General features: G+C 40.7%; 2 protein-coding genes and 1 pseudogene across 2 annotated transcripts; 1 reads left to right on the plus strand and 2 right to left on the minus strand.

The window, feature by feature from the left end:
- Positions 1-1,040: 1,040 nt before the first annotated feature.
- Positions 1,041-2,502, minus strand: LOC110058393 (uncharacterized). Its single transcript, XM_020765044.2, has one exon. It carries the CDS (start codon positions 2,215-2,217, stop codon positions 1,444-1,446), a length of 774 nt encoding a protein of 257 aa, XP_020620703.2. The 5' UTR covers positions 2,218-2,502; the 3' UTR covers positions 1,041-1,443.
- A 2,151-nt stretch (positions 2,503-4,653) lies between these two features.
- On the minus strand, positions 4,654-12,144 carry LOC149111622 (uncharacterized; annotated as a pseudogene).
- A 4,144-nt stretch (positions 12,145-16,288) lies between these two features.
- Positions 16,289-18,102, plus strand: LOC110058219 (neuromedin-U receptor 2-like). The gene has a single exon (XM_020764818.2). It carries the CDS (start codon positions 16,623-16,625, stop codon positions 17,589-17,591), a length of 969 nt encoding a protein of 322 aa, XP_020620477.1. The 5' UTR covers positions 16,289-16,622; the 3' UTR covers positions 17,592-18,102.
- Positions 18,103-18,642: the final 540 nt, after the last annotated feature.

The raw sequence follows: 18,642 nt of genomic DNA on the forward strand, positions 1-18,642 counted from the left end.
ATACGGTTGTCAACAGTGGATGTATGGCGCACCACAATATTTATCGTGCCGGAGAAATTTGAAAACGGAGGTTTCACTCTGAAAACGCATCAAATGTTTTCCGTCCAAGCTACAGCAATTATCGGTCATTTTGGATTTGTGTTTCAAATAAACTCATGCAGGGAAATCACATAATTATTGTCAGGTCATCGTTTTCGAAAAGCTCCGTTTTCAAAATATTTTCCGTCCACACAAAACGGAAAGCTGACGCTTTCAAATTCTTCCTGTTTGAAGAACGTTTTCAAAAGCTCGATTTTCTTGACGGCTAAGTGTGGACGGTAGGCCTAACCGAAGAAATAAAGCTGCGTTTTCAAATTTTTCCGGCGCAGTGAGGACGCTTCCTTATTCGTTCGCGCCAAGTGATCCTGGGGTTAATCGCAAGATTATTTGTCGTTTTTACTTATGGTCCTTGCATAAATACACTGTGAAGGTTGAATTTTAGGGCATGAAATTCATGGTAAGACACATTTTGTCGCCTTCCCTTTCACCCCTTTAATACTAACCGCAAGCAAACAGCAGTAAATAAATGCTAACCGCGAGCAAACACAGTATGTAAATGCGAACGGCAAGCAAACGGCAGTAAATAAATGCAAACTATATATGTGTCCTACGATGAATTGTATCCCAATTTTAGTGGGAGAATGTATTTATAAAGAAAAGCAATTGCTCTGAGAAGAGAAATGAAAACTCGATATGTTCAAAGTCTCGTTGAGTGTTGAGCGCTGTTTATTTGAGCGCGAATGTCTAACTCGTGCCTAGTCCATTGTGTGGCACCCGAGTCTCCCCTCCCCCCCCCCCTCCACTTTTCATTCTTCGATTCTTTTCTTCGACAAAATACATTCAAGTTACTTGCATACTGTAGTTTGTTACGAGCGAAGGAGCCCTTTCCCATCAATCAAATTCGACTAAAAAGTCGATCTCCGGAGCGATAAGATCAAACTGAAACAAAACTCCGTAAGTGAAGTTCGAAAATTCCCGCACAGAGATCACACCACCACAAATTGGAAAATATTGGTTGCGTTTGTTTATTTATAATGCGTAATTTTACACAGAAAGCAGCGGACCACGAATCATGACGTCATGGTGCGTGACTTGAGCCTTAATTAATAACATAACTAAAGTCTATTACATAGTGGGAATCTACGGCTAAAAATACATTGAAAATCTCTCAGCCTTATTCCATGTACCAGCATGGTTATTATTTTATATGGTTATACTATCAAAAAAGTCAGAAATGCATTTCTTACATCCCTATACTAAATGAGTTGTCACTCCTATTATAGCAATGATTACGTAGTGTGTTTTTGGAAAAGCAATGAAATCAAGCTGATTTGCATAGCACCTGTATACAGTGCAAAAACGCACGTAACAATATACCTTTCCGCTTGTTACGTTTCGAAATATTCACTGAAAACCGTGAAGAAATCCAAGCAATGCAATAGAAGCGATTAGCAGCTTGATATTGATGAAAACGGCGCTCGCGCTGTCTGGGTTGGTCTCGTATAATTGCACCATAGTTCCCTCGACTTTCTTTTCAATTTGTGTACAAGTCGTTCCTGCTACTATCGGCTTACTATACCGAGCTGTAGTCGTTATTTCGAAGTTTTGATCCTTTATATCTTGCAGCGAGATTGTTTTGTCGACTCCGTGATATTCCTCCGTTTTTCCAGTGGTTTTGTACTTCACCTTTGTTTTCAGATCAATCAAATTATCGTCGATCCCTTCTAACAGCGTCTGTTTCGTCGACGATTGCCCAAGACAAAGGTTTCCTTGATCGTCCAGTAATCTTTGCTCCTCGGATGTTATCCTCACGGCTCTGTCTTCTGGGACCGCAGCGTAAGAACGGTACATGGGATATCCTTGTCTGTACAACGGAGCATTGTTTAGAGTATAGCTTAACACCAAATAGCCGACCAAAACTTTTGTGAACGTACTCGAGCGCGAACCCACTCTAGTTTGGCTGATGATAACCGGCGAGCGGACGGTCGTAGCTTTGATCGGCGTGTTCTTGGTGATTTTAGGTTTGCCAGAAGAACCGCTGTTGCTTCTAGACCTTGATCTGGAACCGCCGGAACGGGATCCGCCGGAACGGCCACCTCCGCCGCGGCCTCTGGCATCCACCGCAACCAACACGAGTAAAACGATACAAACGAGTGCTGTAAACCTACGCACTTTCATTGTGCTTGGGCAGACCACAGAACTGTTTCTGTCAAAAACTGAGTCGAATTTAACGCCGACGGCTTCAAAGGGACTGACAAGTAACAACAGGTCGCGAAGGACACCCTCAGCGTATTTCCGTGTGTATCCAACATGTACACCTAACTTATAGTTGTAATTGACGTCACGTTGTCAAGGCAAACTTTAATTTATGTCTCGGCGGTTATCCAGAATTTTGACGGTTAAGTCATTTTTCCCGTAATTCAAAGAAATTTCAAGGTGCTTGGCAGAAAATTAACGCTAACACAATTAAGAATTCGTTTTTTCGTACATATGCAGATGTCCTTATCGCAACTGCTATCGCTAAAGGTAAATAGAGAGCTCTTGGCGGTGAAACTCAACCAATCGATGCTCGCGCACCCACGCAAAATTTTAATTCAAGCAGGATTTGCAATTTGTACTTCATCAGTCAGAGTAAATGAAAATTCTATATAATAAACACAGCCGCATTTAATGCGAAGTCGATATTTGTTTTAGGATGTGGAGTTTTTTGTTCTCTGACAGACGAGGTTTAAAAAATGTGATATATCGCAAAAGGACGTATTAAAACATAGACTTGTTTTTGCAATTTGGTGTTTGGACACAGAAAAATGGAATACTGATGCAGCCTTTACAGAATGCGATGATTTGATCAATGTCCCAAGGAACGCGCAACAAAAGATTAATCCAACTTAACCCTCCTCAGCTGCGTGTAATTAAAATGCTCTACTGCCTTTTCTTTAGCTTCATTTTCTTATAATCTAAAGAATAATTATTAAAGCTTTGGAAATACAGTGACAATCAAAAACCGGTGATTAGAAACGACGTTGCGGTGTCATCGTGACGCCATTGTCAAGATGAGTGCAAAATTCTGCGGTGTCAGATATTGTCCACCAAAATTTGTGTAAGGACAAAGCGAAGTTAAATTACACAAGTACCTGGGCTCCTATCGAGTCTATTTCCAGTTCCAAGTTGGTCTTTATTGCTTTTTTTTTTTTTTTTTTTATTAAAAACTAGATCATTGGATGATGCAGTTCAAGAGTTTTCATTGGCTTATCCATCATGGTATGTATATAGAACAATAATACCATGCTCTACAAATATGGAAATCCTATGCGCAATTTTTGGGCTTTCAGTTTTCTACATTTCGGGGGAGTTTTTAATAAAACAATTATTCCACTCGCGCTTGTTGGATGTGAGATCATCACAGTTTATTCTTCTTCTCGGCGTAAATCGAACGGTACAGTTTTAAGTCCGCTATGCATGTTTATACTCACGATCTTGCAATCATTGCATCAGCTAAGTAAACAAAGAACGTTGCACTGAATGTTTACACAAGTTTGAATAACTACTAGAAATCAATTACAAAATGAACATTTCAGAACGTTTGTAAAGAAATGTAAATAAGATCTTTTGCCATGTTGGCAGTATGAAGCAAGGCCCCGTTCTCACTACTCCAAAGGAATTTGAAAACGGAGGTTTCACTCTGAAAACGCATCAAGTGTTTTCTGTCCACACTACGCCGAAAGTATTTGAAAACGCAGGATTATTTCCACGGTTAGGCCTACTGTCCACACTAATCCATGACGAAAACGGAGATTTTCGAAAATGCTCTTCAAACCAGAGGAATTTGAAAATGTCGGCTTTTCGTTTTCGAGTGGACTGAAAACATTTTGAAAACGGAGCTTTTCAAAAAAAAAGAAAAAGAAAAAAACCCGATGGCATCACGATAATTATGTGATTTCCCTGTCGGAGGTTTACTCAAACACAAATCCAAAATGACCGGTGATTGCTACGTTTTTTAATTTCTCCGGCGTAGTGTGGACGGAAAATATTTCAGGCGTTTTCAGAGTGAAAACGCCGTGTTCAAATTTCTCCTGCGTAGCGTGGATGCGTGGGACTTAAATTTGGAAATTACTGAATGTCAGCAATTAACTAACGATCATACGACTAAAAGCTAGTAATTTTACTTAATATCATGCCACTTTAACAATACAGTCACCGGTTATCAGTACTTTTACTATCTAAAATTATACATAGTGCAATCACTCAGTAATTTTACTGGAGGATTATGCGTCAGTCAGTCGTAGCTGCGCCCATGTCCCCCACCCCCGGGCAATTAGCATTTTTTTAAGAAACAAAGTGTTAAATGTCATTAAAGATATGTCTATTATTCATCGTTGTGTAAGATAAGACATGAATTTTACTCGTTTGTCTCACGATGGAGTCACTTAGAGATGCTGATCGCGACGTTTCGACTGTTATACTGCCAGTCTTCATCAGGCGATGGGGTCGATTGTTGCATGTCGCCATTTGTAACACGTTGGTTCACTGCTATTGGTGCGTTTCGATTCTCATTATTATTCCGACTTTATGACGCTGTTGCCTCAAAGGTCCGCATTGTAACTGACCGGCTGTAGTGCCTTTTATTTTGATTGTAGGTATTCATGCTTCAGGAATTTCGATTCCTCTACAGTATCTCTATTGATGTTATTTGGATGAAGTCTTACATGGATAGCTTCCTTGGCCCTTCGTGTGTACCAGTGAGGGTCGCGATCAGTCAACTTGACTTTGTGCCAAATGGGTAGATACCCCGTCTCGTTGGCGTGCTCTAAAATTGCGGAGATTTGCGTGCGAGCAAGCCGTATGTCTCTGTCATGTTCTTTTATCCTCTCTCGCATAGCTCTCCCTGTTTCTCCGATGTACACTTTACCGCATTCGCAAGGAATCTTATAAATAGCACCGTCTTGTTTTGTTGGCTCAAGGGTGTCTTTAAGTCACACTAAGTAGGACCTAAGAGTTGTGTCAGATTTAAAGACTGAGCACGCCTTGTTGTTGTAGGCAGCGGCGGAGAACCTCTGATACACCTTTACTATAGGGTAAAACCGCAGTTGATTTAAATTCCTGCGTGGGTTCTTGGTTAGCTGTCGTTCTTGTTGTTTTCGCGAGCTTCTGTACAAACGAGGAAGGGTATCCATTAGAAACAAGTACATATGACAAGTGTTTCTTTTATTCAGCGATAGCTGAAGGCTTCGTTATGAGGTGTTCAGCACGACTCTAAAAGCACTTCACAATATCACGCTTCACTGACTGAGGATGGTGTGGGTGGTAGGCTAGGTATTGGTTAGTGTGTGTTGGTTTCCTGTACACCGTGGTAGAGGGAAGACCGTCTGCATCTTTTGTAACTGACGTGTCGAGAAAGGGAAAGATGTTATCTCTCTCGATTTAATAAAATTTGTTATACCTTCCCGCTCAAATTAGAGGAGAACGTGTCACGTGTCATGGATCAAAACTTACTAACTCCCTGGGACGAACAAAAGTCACTTACTCCCTAGGGAAACAACAACTTAAACTTTCGACTCGTTCGTGATCAGGTCGCGCACCTTGAAACCACGGCAAATTTGTGTGCCGGCCGGAACATAATTTTTGCGTTGGGAAGTATAACAAAACACTTAACGACTGGCCCCATGGGAAACATTGAGTCTTGTTTCCCCTTGACCCCCAATGCTTAATGTACCGTATTTGCCAGTGATTTGGCTGATTTGGTTGTAACGCTATATGGTGAAAAAAGAGAGATGGTCGAAAGCCCTGGCGTAATTTAGTGGAAAGTTAATGCCCGACCCCCGGGATCGACGGTGTGAGAAAATGCCCCATTATTGCTCGGGGTAGGGGAGAACTGGAATTCACTGATGCATTCAAAACAATGCAATGTTCCCTAAAAATACAAATATTGTATTCGTGCAATTAGTCTCTTTACGAGCTAAAGTATTCGTGTAATTTTACTTCGCTTTGTCCTTATACCAATTCTGACACCGCAGAATTTTCATTCCTTGCCTTGACAATGGCGTCGTAATGACACGGAAACGTCGGCTTTTATGATTCGTTTTTAACTTGGAAAATATATATTATTTTCCAAGTTGTAGTGGTGAAGCAATTTCACTCCATCACTTCTTCACTCTTTCACTCCTCCACTCTTTCATTCCTTCACTCCTTCACTCCTTCAGAGCAGAGCAGAGCTTGGGCGGTACCTTTTAAGCATCAACATAAAAGCATCAATCTTCAGCTACTGGCAAAGATTGAAGCATTCCACTAACAACGTTTTGTCACGAGAAGAATTTCAATATGCAACAAAACATACAACATTCTTTGACATTCAACAGAATGAAGCAATCAATAAAAAGTGTAAAATAAAAGAGCCAGCAACCCAGCAACACATCAAGAATGCACGATTAGTTATAAAGAAAACACTCAAGAATCAATATTTACAGAGCTGACTTGAAACCCAGAATAGATCATCAACAAGTTCAAGAGAGAAGTTTACACAAAAGAAAGTTAAAAATAATTATCAATTTGAAAACTACCTGACATTAATTACAAAGCCAGCACACAGAATTAGCCTGACAATGCAAGGCTTAGATTAGGATGTCATCCATTACGAGTACAAACTGGCAAATATGAAAATAGAGGAGCATTAATCCCAGTAGAAGAGCGAGCATGTTTCGTATGCAAAGAAAATTAATTGCATAGAACAGGAACAGCATTTCTTGATGTATTGTCGGGGGTATACCACATTAAGACGTGAGCTGCACTCACATATTTCAAACGCTGACACCCATTACCCCAGTTTAAGTGATAACGAGAAGACGAAGTATTTACTTAGAGCAGAAAACACGGTTACATCTAAAATAATAGGTAAATATATCCATTTAATGTTTCAAAAAAGAAAAGAGATTCTCAATTCACAAAAGTAACTCCTTCACGTAGTGGAATGCGCTATTCTTTAAGGGGATTCCGAAAACAAACTGGTTGTACCTCATCCACGAACTAACTATATGAAAAATAGCTTTAGTTACAGTGGTGCAACTCTTTGGAACAGCCTACCCTGCAATCCCAGGATGATAAAATCCTTTAATCAATTTAAAAGCAAAGTTAGACACGGCATTCATGGAAAACAGGATTAGTTTAATATTTAAATTAGGATTTACTACTTCAATTTTTATTAATTAGTATTTAGCATGGACTGTTTATTGGTAGTTTATTAGTATTAATTATATATATATATATATATATATATATATATATATATATATATATATATATGTATATAACTTTAAATATTAGTATAAATAAATTACTATTACTGTTACTCCTTCACTCCTTCACTCCTTCACTCGTCCACCCCTCCACCCCTCCACCCCTCCACCCCTCCACCCCTCCACCCCTCCACCCCTCCACCCCTCCATCCCTCCACCCCTCCACTCCTTCACGTCCTCTTAGACATTTGAAACCCCGGGGGGGGGGAAACTCCCATATAAAAAGGTCAGGGACTCTCGTCGGGAAAATTTGAATTTATCTTGTAAAGGAGACTAGTATAAGAGTTGCTCGAGCTTCATTAGACCTTAAAACGAAATAGGTTCGATTACTAGCCACTGTTCAATAAAGGTTGCCGCGAGTTGCCCCCCGGGTTTCAAACATCCGCCGTTTAAGGCCGTTTTACAGTCGCTTGCACCATGTCAAGTTAGTTCTTCTTTGAATTTCTGACGCAAGTACTCATTATCTTACCGCAGAAATGCTCTACATTGAATAGATTTTCGCACGTACGTTTTTATAAATAGAAGCTACCTGTAATTATATAAATAGCTCATTTCCCGAAGGTGCCCGCTCATACAGGTTTAACCATACTCGATTGCCCCCCAAAAAAGAGACATTGAAAGTCACAAAATTGACGAGCTGTATGAATATTCCAATGATTCAAGCCGTGATTAAATGTTTTAGACGATCAACAGTCAAGAGAATTGAGGAGAATTCGAACGACGTGTTCCGCTGTTTATATATACGATATTGTAAATAAATACGGGCACGGCGAAATGAGGAACAAATAGTTGATAAATAGAAGAAACGACATTACGCAAGGCTGGGAGTTCTGCAGTCTTTAATATCGCGTTGGAAAGGTAGTATAGTGACTCTAGTATAGTGACTGTAGTATAGTGACTCTAAGCTGAACGCATTTTTTTTTAAATTTCTAAGATGAGAAGAGGTAACAAGGAGAGAAAAAAATCACTGAAACTGGCTTGGAAAATAGAGAACGAAAAAAATGAAATGAGAGGAATGAAAATGAGAATTATTACTTGCTTTGGTGATCGGACAAGAAGCGGTACTTTCTTTATAATTGTCTCGGTCTTTCGGACAAGGATAAGTCGGTCGCTCGGACCGATAACTTCATGAATGTTTTCAACAGTGTTTCATCTCCTCGTGTATTCTCTTACCGTTGCGTTTTGCACTATTTCGTAACAATGCTAGTGGGCGTTAACTTTAACTTAACCTACGGATTAAAACCTCAAGTCAGTGGCATCAAAATTGTCACTGTTTACAGGCGATCCATTTTCCAAGTTGAGTGGCTCATAGCCACTTTGTTTTCTTATCATTGCAGTCTAAAGAAAGTTTCGATCCTTGAGAATAACTGGCGTCTTATTGTGCAACACAGATAAGGCAAACGGAGTCAGTTTTGTCGAGGAAAAGGTTGTTGTTATTCATCGTGGTAGATGCAATAATAAAGTGTATTATCGTTTGTCTCACGATGTAGTCACTTGAGATGTAGATCGCGACGTTTCGATGCTTACTGCTAGTCTTCTTCAGGCGATAAGGTCGACTGATTGCACGGTATCATTTATATCACAAAGGTCGGCTGTGATTGGTGCATACGACCTGTCTGCTTTCTTGGCTAACGTATTATCTCCTCTTGCAGGTAACTCGAACTTCACAGTGAAGAACTCAACTGACTTCGCCTCCACCATCGCCAGTGAAGAGATCCAGGACCACGAGATCATGGTGTCTTTCGACGTAGAGTCACTGTTCACCAACGTACCGATCGAGGGCGCCGTACAAGCCGCGCTACAAAAAATGGAGAACAACGCAGGCCTGGCTGACCGCACGACACTTACACCAGTTCAAATCGCGGACCTCTTGAATTTCGTATTAAGATCTACGTACTTCCAGTACAACGGATCGATTTACGAACAACGAGACGGCACAGCCTTGGGGAGCTCTGTATCCGCGGTTATTGTTAGTCTCTACATGGAGATATTTGAAGAACAAGCAATAGAGTCCGCACCTTGCAAGCCTAAGATCTGGAAACGCTACGTAGATGATACTTTCACCATCCTGGATCGGGAAAGAGTTGACGTCTTCCTGCAACACCTGAACAGTCAACAAACATCAATCCGTTTCACCATGGAGATCGAGAACAACAACAAGATCGCCTTTCTCGACACGTCAGTTTACAGAGAACCTGATGGCCGCCTTACCACCAGTGTCTACAGGAAACAAACACATACTGATCACTACCTAGCGTATGATTCACACCACCCTAAGTCAGTAAAGCGCGGTATTGTGAAGTGTCTGTACGACCGGGCTAAACGTCTCGTCACCAAACCATCAGTAATCGCTGGAGAGAAGAAACATCTGTCATCTGCACTTGTTTCTAACGGATATCCCTCCTTTTTTGTACAGAAGATCACAAAGGCACGAACAACCCCAAGAAGAGAGCCTGTCGCGGAATTTAAATCCACCGCCGTTTTACCTTATGTCCAAGGAGTTTCGGAGTCTCTCCGCCGCTGTCTAGAACAACAAGGCATTCGCACCGTCTTTAAGTCCGACACGACACTTCGGTCACACTTAGTGCGACCAAAGGACACCGTCAACCCGGCTAAACAAGATGGTGTTGTCTACAGGATTTCCTGTGAGTGCGGCAAAGTCTACATCGGGGAAACAGGGAGATCTATGCAGGAGAGGATCAAAGAACACGACAGGGATATACGACTCGCCCGTACCCAGCCCTCCGCCGTTTCTGAACACACCCACGAGACCGGCCACTATCCTATCTGGAATGAGGTCAAGTTTATTGATCGAGATCCTCACTGGTACACACGTAGGGTCAAGGAAGCTATTCACATAAGACTTCACCCTAACAACATCAACAGGGACAGTGGAATTGAAATTCCTGAAGCATGGATACCCACGATCAGGAAACACAACAACAGGAGAACGGTACAACAGCGGACCACTGAGGGAACAGCTACTCGCCGGAACAATGGAACAATAGGAGGATCGAAATGCACCAATCACAGCCGACCTTTGTGATATAAATGATACCGTGCAATCAGTCGACCTTACCGCCTGAAGAAGACTAGCAGTAAGTAGTCGAAACGTCGCGATCTACATCTCAAGTGACTACATCGTGAGACAAACGATAATACACTTTATTATTGGAGTCAGTTTTATCAATTTCTATTTTGCTTCGCTTTGTTTTATTTTCTTGTCATGGTTGTTGTTGATTGAATGACTTAAGACCTATGCCCTTGGTCACACTGCGTGTTTAGGTGTAAGTGATGTTTGTAAGACAATAAAAGCATTAAAAAGAAATTGAAAAAAAAATCGCGCGTTTTATGAATTCATGATATACAGAAAATTAAGGTACAATAGCATGGTGATTCGAGACAAAAGAAAATTAGAATGATTGATCTGACTAAAGGTGTGCGTAAGCCTTATCATCACATTCGTCTCACGAGACAGTGAAGGAGGACATTTTGTTATGGCTCAACGACCTCAACTAACGGGAAATTGTTTTTCTTATCTGCGAAGTGGCTCACATCTGGTAACATTTAACTTTATACAGACTCGGCGAGCTCTCTAGGCTACGTCGCAGTCTTAGGCAAACGTTGGTTTTTCGGACATTGGTCGGATATTTGGAAATCTCTGAATATAACCATACTAGAGCTTTTTCCCGTTGTTTTGGCAAATGAGATTTGGGGCGCCATTATGTGTAATCATTGCATTGTTTTCTTTTCGGACAATCACGCTGTGGTCGTTATTATAAACAAACAGGCCTCCCGTGAACCAGAAGTCATGGTCTCAGTTAGTTCGCAGACTCGTGCTAAATTGTCTCAAATATCCCATTATGTTCCTTCATTACATAATGTTGGCCTTTACATTAGGACGCCCTTTCTACAGGTTAATTATGCGTCGTAGCAATGTTGTGTGCATGCGACGGCCTTCACTTACTATCAGTAAATACAGAGATCGTTCTGGATTTTAATGGCCACTTAAGTGGCGTTTAATTGGCAATCATTAACAAGTTGTGATTACAATAGCACACTGTTATAACGAAATTATAAATCACTATGGCATTTCAACTCAAGAAAAATTGGGTGGAGGCAAATTACGCCAACAGCCACATTCTGTGGCAAACCCCACCAAGGCCGAGCACGCACACCAAGCACAAAAACAAATGGCGAGTTCAAGAATTAAAAATAAGCCATGCCAACCTCCGATGTGTTTCCATTCTGATATAAGAATAACGGTAATCGGCTTTCCAGCCCTTGCCTGCCGAGAGCCGATTACTCCTACAGGCATTGAGTAAAACGTAAAAACCTAACCTACGAAAAGAGCCCAAGAAGGACAAAAAGTACGTCAGGCAATACATCAGAAACACCAGGCCAATCTCTGACGTGTTTCCGGTCTGTATAATAAGAACACAAATAAAATCGTCTCTTCAGCCCAAGCCTGCCGAGAGCCGATAACTCTGAATGATATAGACCTTAAGAAAAATTTCTTTGTGAACACCAGGCAGTTCTCCAGCCCATGCCTGTCGAGAACTGACTATTTGGTCGTTATAAACGGGTATCAGCCCATGGCTGCAATAACCGAAAACGAACCTAATTTGCCCACGCAGTTGGCGATCGTATGTATAACTTAAAAGTGCATCGGATTTCCAACGACCAAGACCCCGAATCTGCGCGTCAGACATGCCGTTTTCCGCTGGTAGACTAGCTGCACCAATACGAAAAGAGTGCGATTTCTAACTGGAACAGTGTAAATCACAAAAAGCAAGGGCTCCTTTGAGCTGCCGCGTTAAGACCTCCGTTTTGACGGCTGAGCCAAAAAAGTGCACCAGAATTGGATCCTCTCATCCGGCACCAGCGTAGTAAAAATTCAACAGGACAGAATAGGCGTTTTTCCTCGGGGGGTGGGTACGGCTGCACGTAGGCTATCCCATTGTGTAACTTGCGTCCCAGCATAATTTATTCCGTACCATGTGACCGGATCCTGCGGCTACACGTAGGCTAACAATGGGACTTCCAAAACAAAGGAACTCGTACCAGTCCGGCCCGACCTCCCTTTCCTTTGTGGTCGCTCATGGGGTTTTGATCGTGAGTTCACCCACTCGAAAAACTCCATAAAAGCCACGAGAAACATTGTTTGGAACAATAAAACCTGATAGGCGGGCGTGATGGTGTGACTTAAAGCCAGCACCAATTTATGTAATACTGAGAGCGAGTGACAGGCAACCGTTTGTCCGGTTTTGAGCAGAGCCTGCTTTGAGCAGTCGTGATCTTTTGTACAACAAATGCATTGGTGGGATCAGAGAAAGATCCAATTTTATGGACATAGCTCAAGGCGAAAATGTAAGTCGAAATGGTAGAAGGTGCCAATTTTTTGGCCACAAAAAGTACTATATCACTGACACTCTGTGGAAGCTGTGGGAAAACTGTGCCACAGTATCTGGTGGAAAAATTTCAGAAATGATTCCATGTTTGTTCATACGTTTTGCGTGACCCCGGTGATGTAGCAGAGTGCATAAAGCGTTTTAAGTTAGCTTCCAATTCTGCGGTAGTAGGCTGCTATGAACCGGGGTGGGTTGAACGTCTGCCTGTGGCGCAAGAAGCTTGAATTTGTCTACCTGTAAGTGAGACAGTAAATCACATTCTCGGTTTAAAATGCCTGGTATGTGTTTAGATTTGAAAAAAGAAAATGTTATTTATGTTGGGACCAAAGACAAGCTTATCAGTAGATAACAGCTAGGGAGCGGCATTGTGATAAGCATTTTTCTGGGTAGCCACTGCGGTTTATTAGACGCCCTTTTATCTGTCACGTGGAGAATCATCAGCTATGTAATGGCTACGACACGTAAGTTCTTTCCCTTTTTCTTCGATCAAGCTCAGCGAGCACATCCCAGCGAAATTGAAAGTCTATCGCTTCTCATTTTGTCCCGCCGCCCCCCACAACGCCTCCTCGGTTGTTTTCTAATCTTGTTTTTATTTTTGTGAGGTCGTAATTTGCCCCCACCCCCTGCCCCCACCTAATTTTTACTGAGTTGAAATGTTATAGTTATTTATAATTTCGTCATAACAGTGTGCTTTTGTACTCACAACTTGTTAGTGATTTTTGTCAATTAAACGCCTCTTAAGTGGCCATTAAAATCCAGCACAATCTCTGTATTTACTGACAGTAGGTGAAGGCCGTCGCATGCACACAAATTTGCCACGACATATAATTAACCTATTGAAAGGGCGTCCCAATTTAAAGAAAATTAATGTACAATAGCATGGTGATTCGAGAGAAAAGAAAATTATAATGAAGACAACAAGCAACATGGATGAAAATCAGTGCAATATTTTACTGAGTTGACGCTGAAAATAAGCGGTCTTAAAATGCTTCAATAAATTTGAAACTCCGGGTTTACGTTGAATACGGATTAATCTCATTGAGGGCCAAGTATTTAAAAAAATTCATCGAGTGTTCTTTTTAATTCCCGCCCAATTCAATAATTTTAGGGGCAATTTGTGATAAAAAGCAAAATAACACCCCACACCAGTTGATATTCAAGCCACCGTTTCTGAAAGTCAAACTGAGCGATTTCTCTGGGATTTTCACCAGAGGTAATTAGATGTCATAAGATTCATTTAAGACCAGAATACCATTTAGTCAAGTCTTGTGGACATAGTTTGCAATAACATTGAAACAGCTTCGTTTTTTGTATTTTGAGACCTTGAAACTTCACTCTTAATTTTCTCGAAAACGCTCCGGTTATAGATTTTTTTAAAAATCTTGCCATCGTCAAGACAACTATGTCAAGTCCGAGATCCCGACGTCGTATTTCCAAAATAATCCCTGATGGAAGTTATTCGGTCTTATGTAAAACGGGGTATGACGTTATTTCGTTGCTATGGTAACGCAGATCCTGGGTGAAATGTACCCCATTCGAAACTTCCATCTTTCTCTAGTACAGCAGTAACTTTCGATTTTCTGTTGGTTTGATTATGCTGGTGCTCTTGTCGCTCAAAGTTGAACGGTATCGTTACTCAAAAATCCCATCGAGCCACCTTAAGATGTTTCTTCAATAAATGGAACATGCATGTCACATGTTGCCAGATCAATCAAAATAAAAGATTTTGTACCTATATGTGAAGATACACTGACTGTTTTTCCTCCGTTTTTCGTGAAAAAAATCAGTTATCCTATACAAGAGCTATCGAATCAATTTTACGCTTCAGTTAAAATTGCTTAGAGCTTAGGAGCCGGAAAAACGAACGGGTCCGTACGTCATTGTCTATTTTGAGAAAAAATTTGAAGGTTAGGGTTTAAAGTTGTCTGTATAGTTCATCAATGATCGGGAGAAGGAAAAAAATTGAGATATTTGCCCACCCTCGCTGTGCGTCACAAACAAATTTGCCGCGTGAAGGTTATATAACAGTGAAAATACTGCATGTTTGGATCCTAATTTGAAGGTTAGAGATTAAAGTTGTTTTTATAGGTCATCGATGACCGGGAGAAGAAAATGAGATATTGCCCACCCTCGCTGTGAGTCACAAACAAATTTGCCGGCTGAAGTTTGTTTGCATCGTAATTTAGAGGTTAGGGAGTAAAGTTGTTGCTATATATGGTTCATCCGGCAACTTGATGCTCTGGACAAAACTTGAGATTATTTGCTCACCCTTGCTGTACGTCACAAGCACATTTGCCGCCTGAAGTTTATAAAACAGTGAAAATATCGGCGTTTTAGTTGTATGTTTCCTGATGCACACCACATGCCGAGGGATTTTGCCGAGAATACGAAAGTTTTTTTTATCGCGGGCTCTCACCTCTGGCGCGCGCGCAAAATACAACAGCAAATTTTTCGTTGAAATAAATTTGGAACCAAACCTTGTTATAATGTTTGCCAAAATCAAACGTTATTGATATTGCTTTTGAGTTTCCTCCCTCGTGTAATTGAGGTTACATTTTTTTCTCTACTTTGATCAGTTTTTCTTAACGGAAATGAGGCAGTCCAGCAGGAAGCTGTTAGGCGCTCTGTATTGTATTCCTTCAATGCTTGTTTCTCTAGTTTAATTAACAACCCATTGCTGTTTTTTGTTTATTTATTCCAATAACTGTGTACGGTACCTAACTTTCACCATTTTTTATCAAGTACTTTTAACTTCGCTTTGTTGTTCATCAGTATTTTTGTGTTTCGGCCTAAGACTGAAATTGAAACTAAAATCGAAAATCGAAATGAAAAATTGCGGCTCTCGTATCTTGGCGTGTTATTACCATTTAAGATAGCATCATTTATTACTTCCGGTCTCGTGCAAGAGAACTTATTTGCAGCTGGTCCGTTTCGCCTCATCGATCGCTTTCCTTTTACATATATTGAGTTCAAATATTGTAGGAATATATAATTTCTCGGCGGAGACACAGTAAGAGGTGATCAAAGAATCGAAGACACTTCAGCAGCTTTTAACTACCACTTTCGTTTATCTCTCTCTGCTCTGTTCCTCTTACTATTTGCTTTATTCTACACGCACTCTATCATGCAAAATTAACCTTGTGTAAGAAGAAATGTATTTGTCAAATAGACATCCAAGTCCATCAACAAAATAAATGCGAGAACTGAAAACTGTTAAAAAAACAGTATTTTATGGTGAGCAGTAATCGTCTTTGACCTGTAATGCGCCTTAAAATGATTAGAAGCGTTTGAATATCTGTTTGAATCACGTGAAATAACGAATTAACGGTATATAGGATACATTTTTCAACGGCTTAAAGCGAAATACACAGTTGGCTCCTAACGGCGTTTAATTGAGAGAGAGGGTTGGAGGAAGAAACACAAGGCATTTGAATCTGATTATATTGTTTATATTATTCGAGACGAGCGCTATCGACGCTTCTCGTAATTAAACTTCCCTATAATGTAGATCTATATTTAGACACCACCCTCGTCTGAGTGATCAAACAATAGTGACAGGTGTTTGTAATACTATGGGCTTAGCCAGTCATCTTTTGATGGTAGAAAAATAACCAGTCTGCGTCAAAGAAAGGAAAGTATAACAAACATTTTCTAGCCGGATATTTTTCAATAAGCACACATCTCCGTGGTTTTGTATGACTCTCTTGAGCTCGAAATGTAGCCATCTCTTGTTCAACGGATCACAGCACATCGATTAGATTGTCAGTGGGGCAGTAAAAGTTTCTTTGTTTTAATGTTTACCGCAAAGGTCGCCCTCTGAACGCTATAATCCTGAACTGTCTGCTTCAGTTAACGTCTTCTAAATTTGGCGAGAATTGGTGCAATGACTGACAACATGGCGGCCCATAACCAATGCGATAATGCTTCATTCACAGATGACGAAGCTTATACCTGCAACAGGGTGCAAGAGATGACTTTTTTGATTTCCTATGCACTTGTTGGCGTCGTAATGTTCTTCGGAAACTCCTTCGTGTGTTTGGTCTTTCTAGCCTCCAAGAAACTACGTCGCAACTTTATGAATATTTTCCTGTTGAGCCTGTCAGTTTCTGACATGCTGATGGCGTTGCTTATCGTGCCATTTTACACCGTGCACTGTTTTCGAGACTGCTCACACGTTTTAACTCCGTATTGCTGGCTTTTGAGGAAGGCCAGAGACTTTGCTTTGACCGCTACGATGTTAAACACGTGCGCTATATCCTATGATCGATACCTCGCCATTCTGCGGCCGCTACAGTATGGAGTGAAGATGACCAGGCTCAGAGTTGGAGCTATCTTAACGTTCGTGTGGCTGATACCTGTTGTGGTAGCCGTCACACGGAACTTCTGGCACCATTCGGCGCAGGGCGAAGAACGCCGGCATCTTACAGTCAAGTTGTACGATGTGGCCGTAGTGATCGTGCCCGTTATTCTCTTCCAGACCGTAATTTTGGCGGTAAACATTCAGATAATCCGCAAAATCCACCAGCATAAAAAAGCCACTCGCAAGACTGACGTTACGTCATGCCCGAGCGAACTAACGCGAGATCTGAAGGAAATTTCCAGACTGATAAAGGGGACTACGTCTTGTGTTTTAGTCGTTTTAACATTTGTAATATCTTGGCTGCCCAAAGCTGTGCATAATTTTAGCTATGTGTTCGATTCTCCGGACTCTGTCTTATCGAGTCCACTGTTCTTCCGAATCTGTTTTCTTTTCTTATTTATACAATCTTGTTTTAACCCTTTTATTTACACGGTTTACAGAGCTCAGTTTAGAAAAACTGCTCGAAGTGTTATCTCGAAGTGGTGTTGTTAAGTTGAAGATCACAATAACAATAAGAGGAATAAAGAAGAGTTTCCGGGCTTTTCTCAAACTTTGAACATGCAAGACTCAGAATATGACGAAGAGGAGCCTTCATGCAAGGTCGTTGTCTATATTAGTCAAAGACCGGTTAAGTTATCACAAAACGCTACCAAAAATCAAATAAGGCTTAGTTCTTCTTTAACCGAAAAAAAAAAAAAACTGTAGCTGAGAGTATCATTTTCTTATTTTTTGTCTTTATAACTCAGTGGTGTAGTCTCTTAAGAAGATTATGTCTTTGACAGTTAAAATGAGAATTTGAACTGCTGGAGTGAGCAAATCAAACAGAATGCAAAATGACTGTTACCGTGGGTTATCACGAGTGTCGTGTTATCTCTCGTTCATCAGTCGGTAATTTCAGGTAAGACATAACAACAGATAATTATACATGGCCTAGTCAAAACCCCGTCAAAACTGAATATCAATGACGATGCAATAGTCAATAAATATCCAAATGAAAACTGAAGTTTCTATTGAGTAATTATCCGAAAACTTGTGAGCTCCGTAGAATTACCTTTATGATCTATGTAATGAGTCAACTTGAAGGGGTTTCAACTGAATTTAATGAAAGAAACTGTCTGTTTGTAGCGACATTGGTGATTTGGTTCGCAAACAAACCCTGCCTGGCTTTTCAAAACCGAATAATTAATTACTACTGCCCACACAGAATTGAAGGAAAAGTAACTTTCATAAAAGCGTTCCCTTTACAATTCAGTTGTTATGCCGGGTCGTTCATCAGTTGCTTACACGATGTAGGTGTTATTTTTTCCTATTACCGTTTAATCTTTCAACTGACGTTAATAATAGAACTCGTTCTTAGCTTACGGGTATATGCAAATTTTATACGATATTTGAAAAAGTGAAATTAGCCTATCAAGTTTCATAGTTATTTTAGTGAATTTTCCCTATGACTACTCTGGAATTGGAAGCTAGTAAAAGCCTAGCTAATTACTAATTCGGTCCATCGAGTTTGATTTTGAGTGGTAGCGAAACTCATTTTTGCGAG

The sequence above is a fragment of the Orbicella faveolata genome, unplaced genomic scaffold (genome assembly GCF_042242905.1).
Source record: "Orbicella faveolata isolate gen_17 unplaced genomic scaffold, um_ofav_v1 contig_2, whole genome shotgun sequence".
Classification (NCBI taxonomy): Eukaryota; Metazoa; Cnidaria; class Anthozoa; order Scleractinia; family Merulinidae; genus Orbicella; species Orbicella faveolata.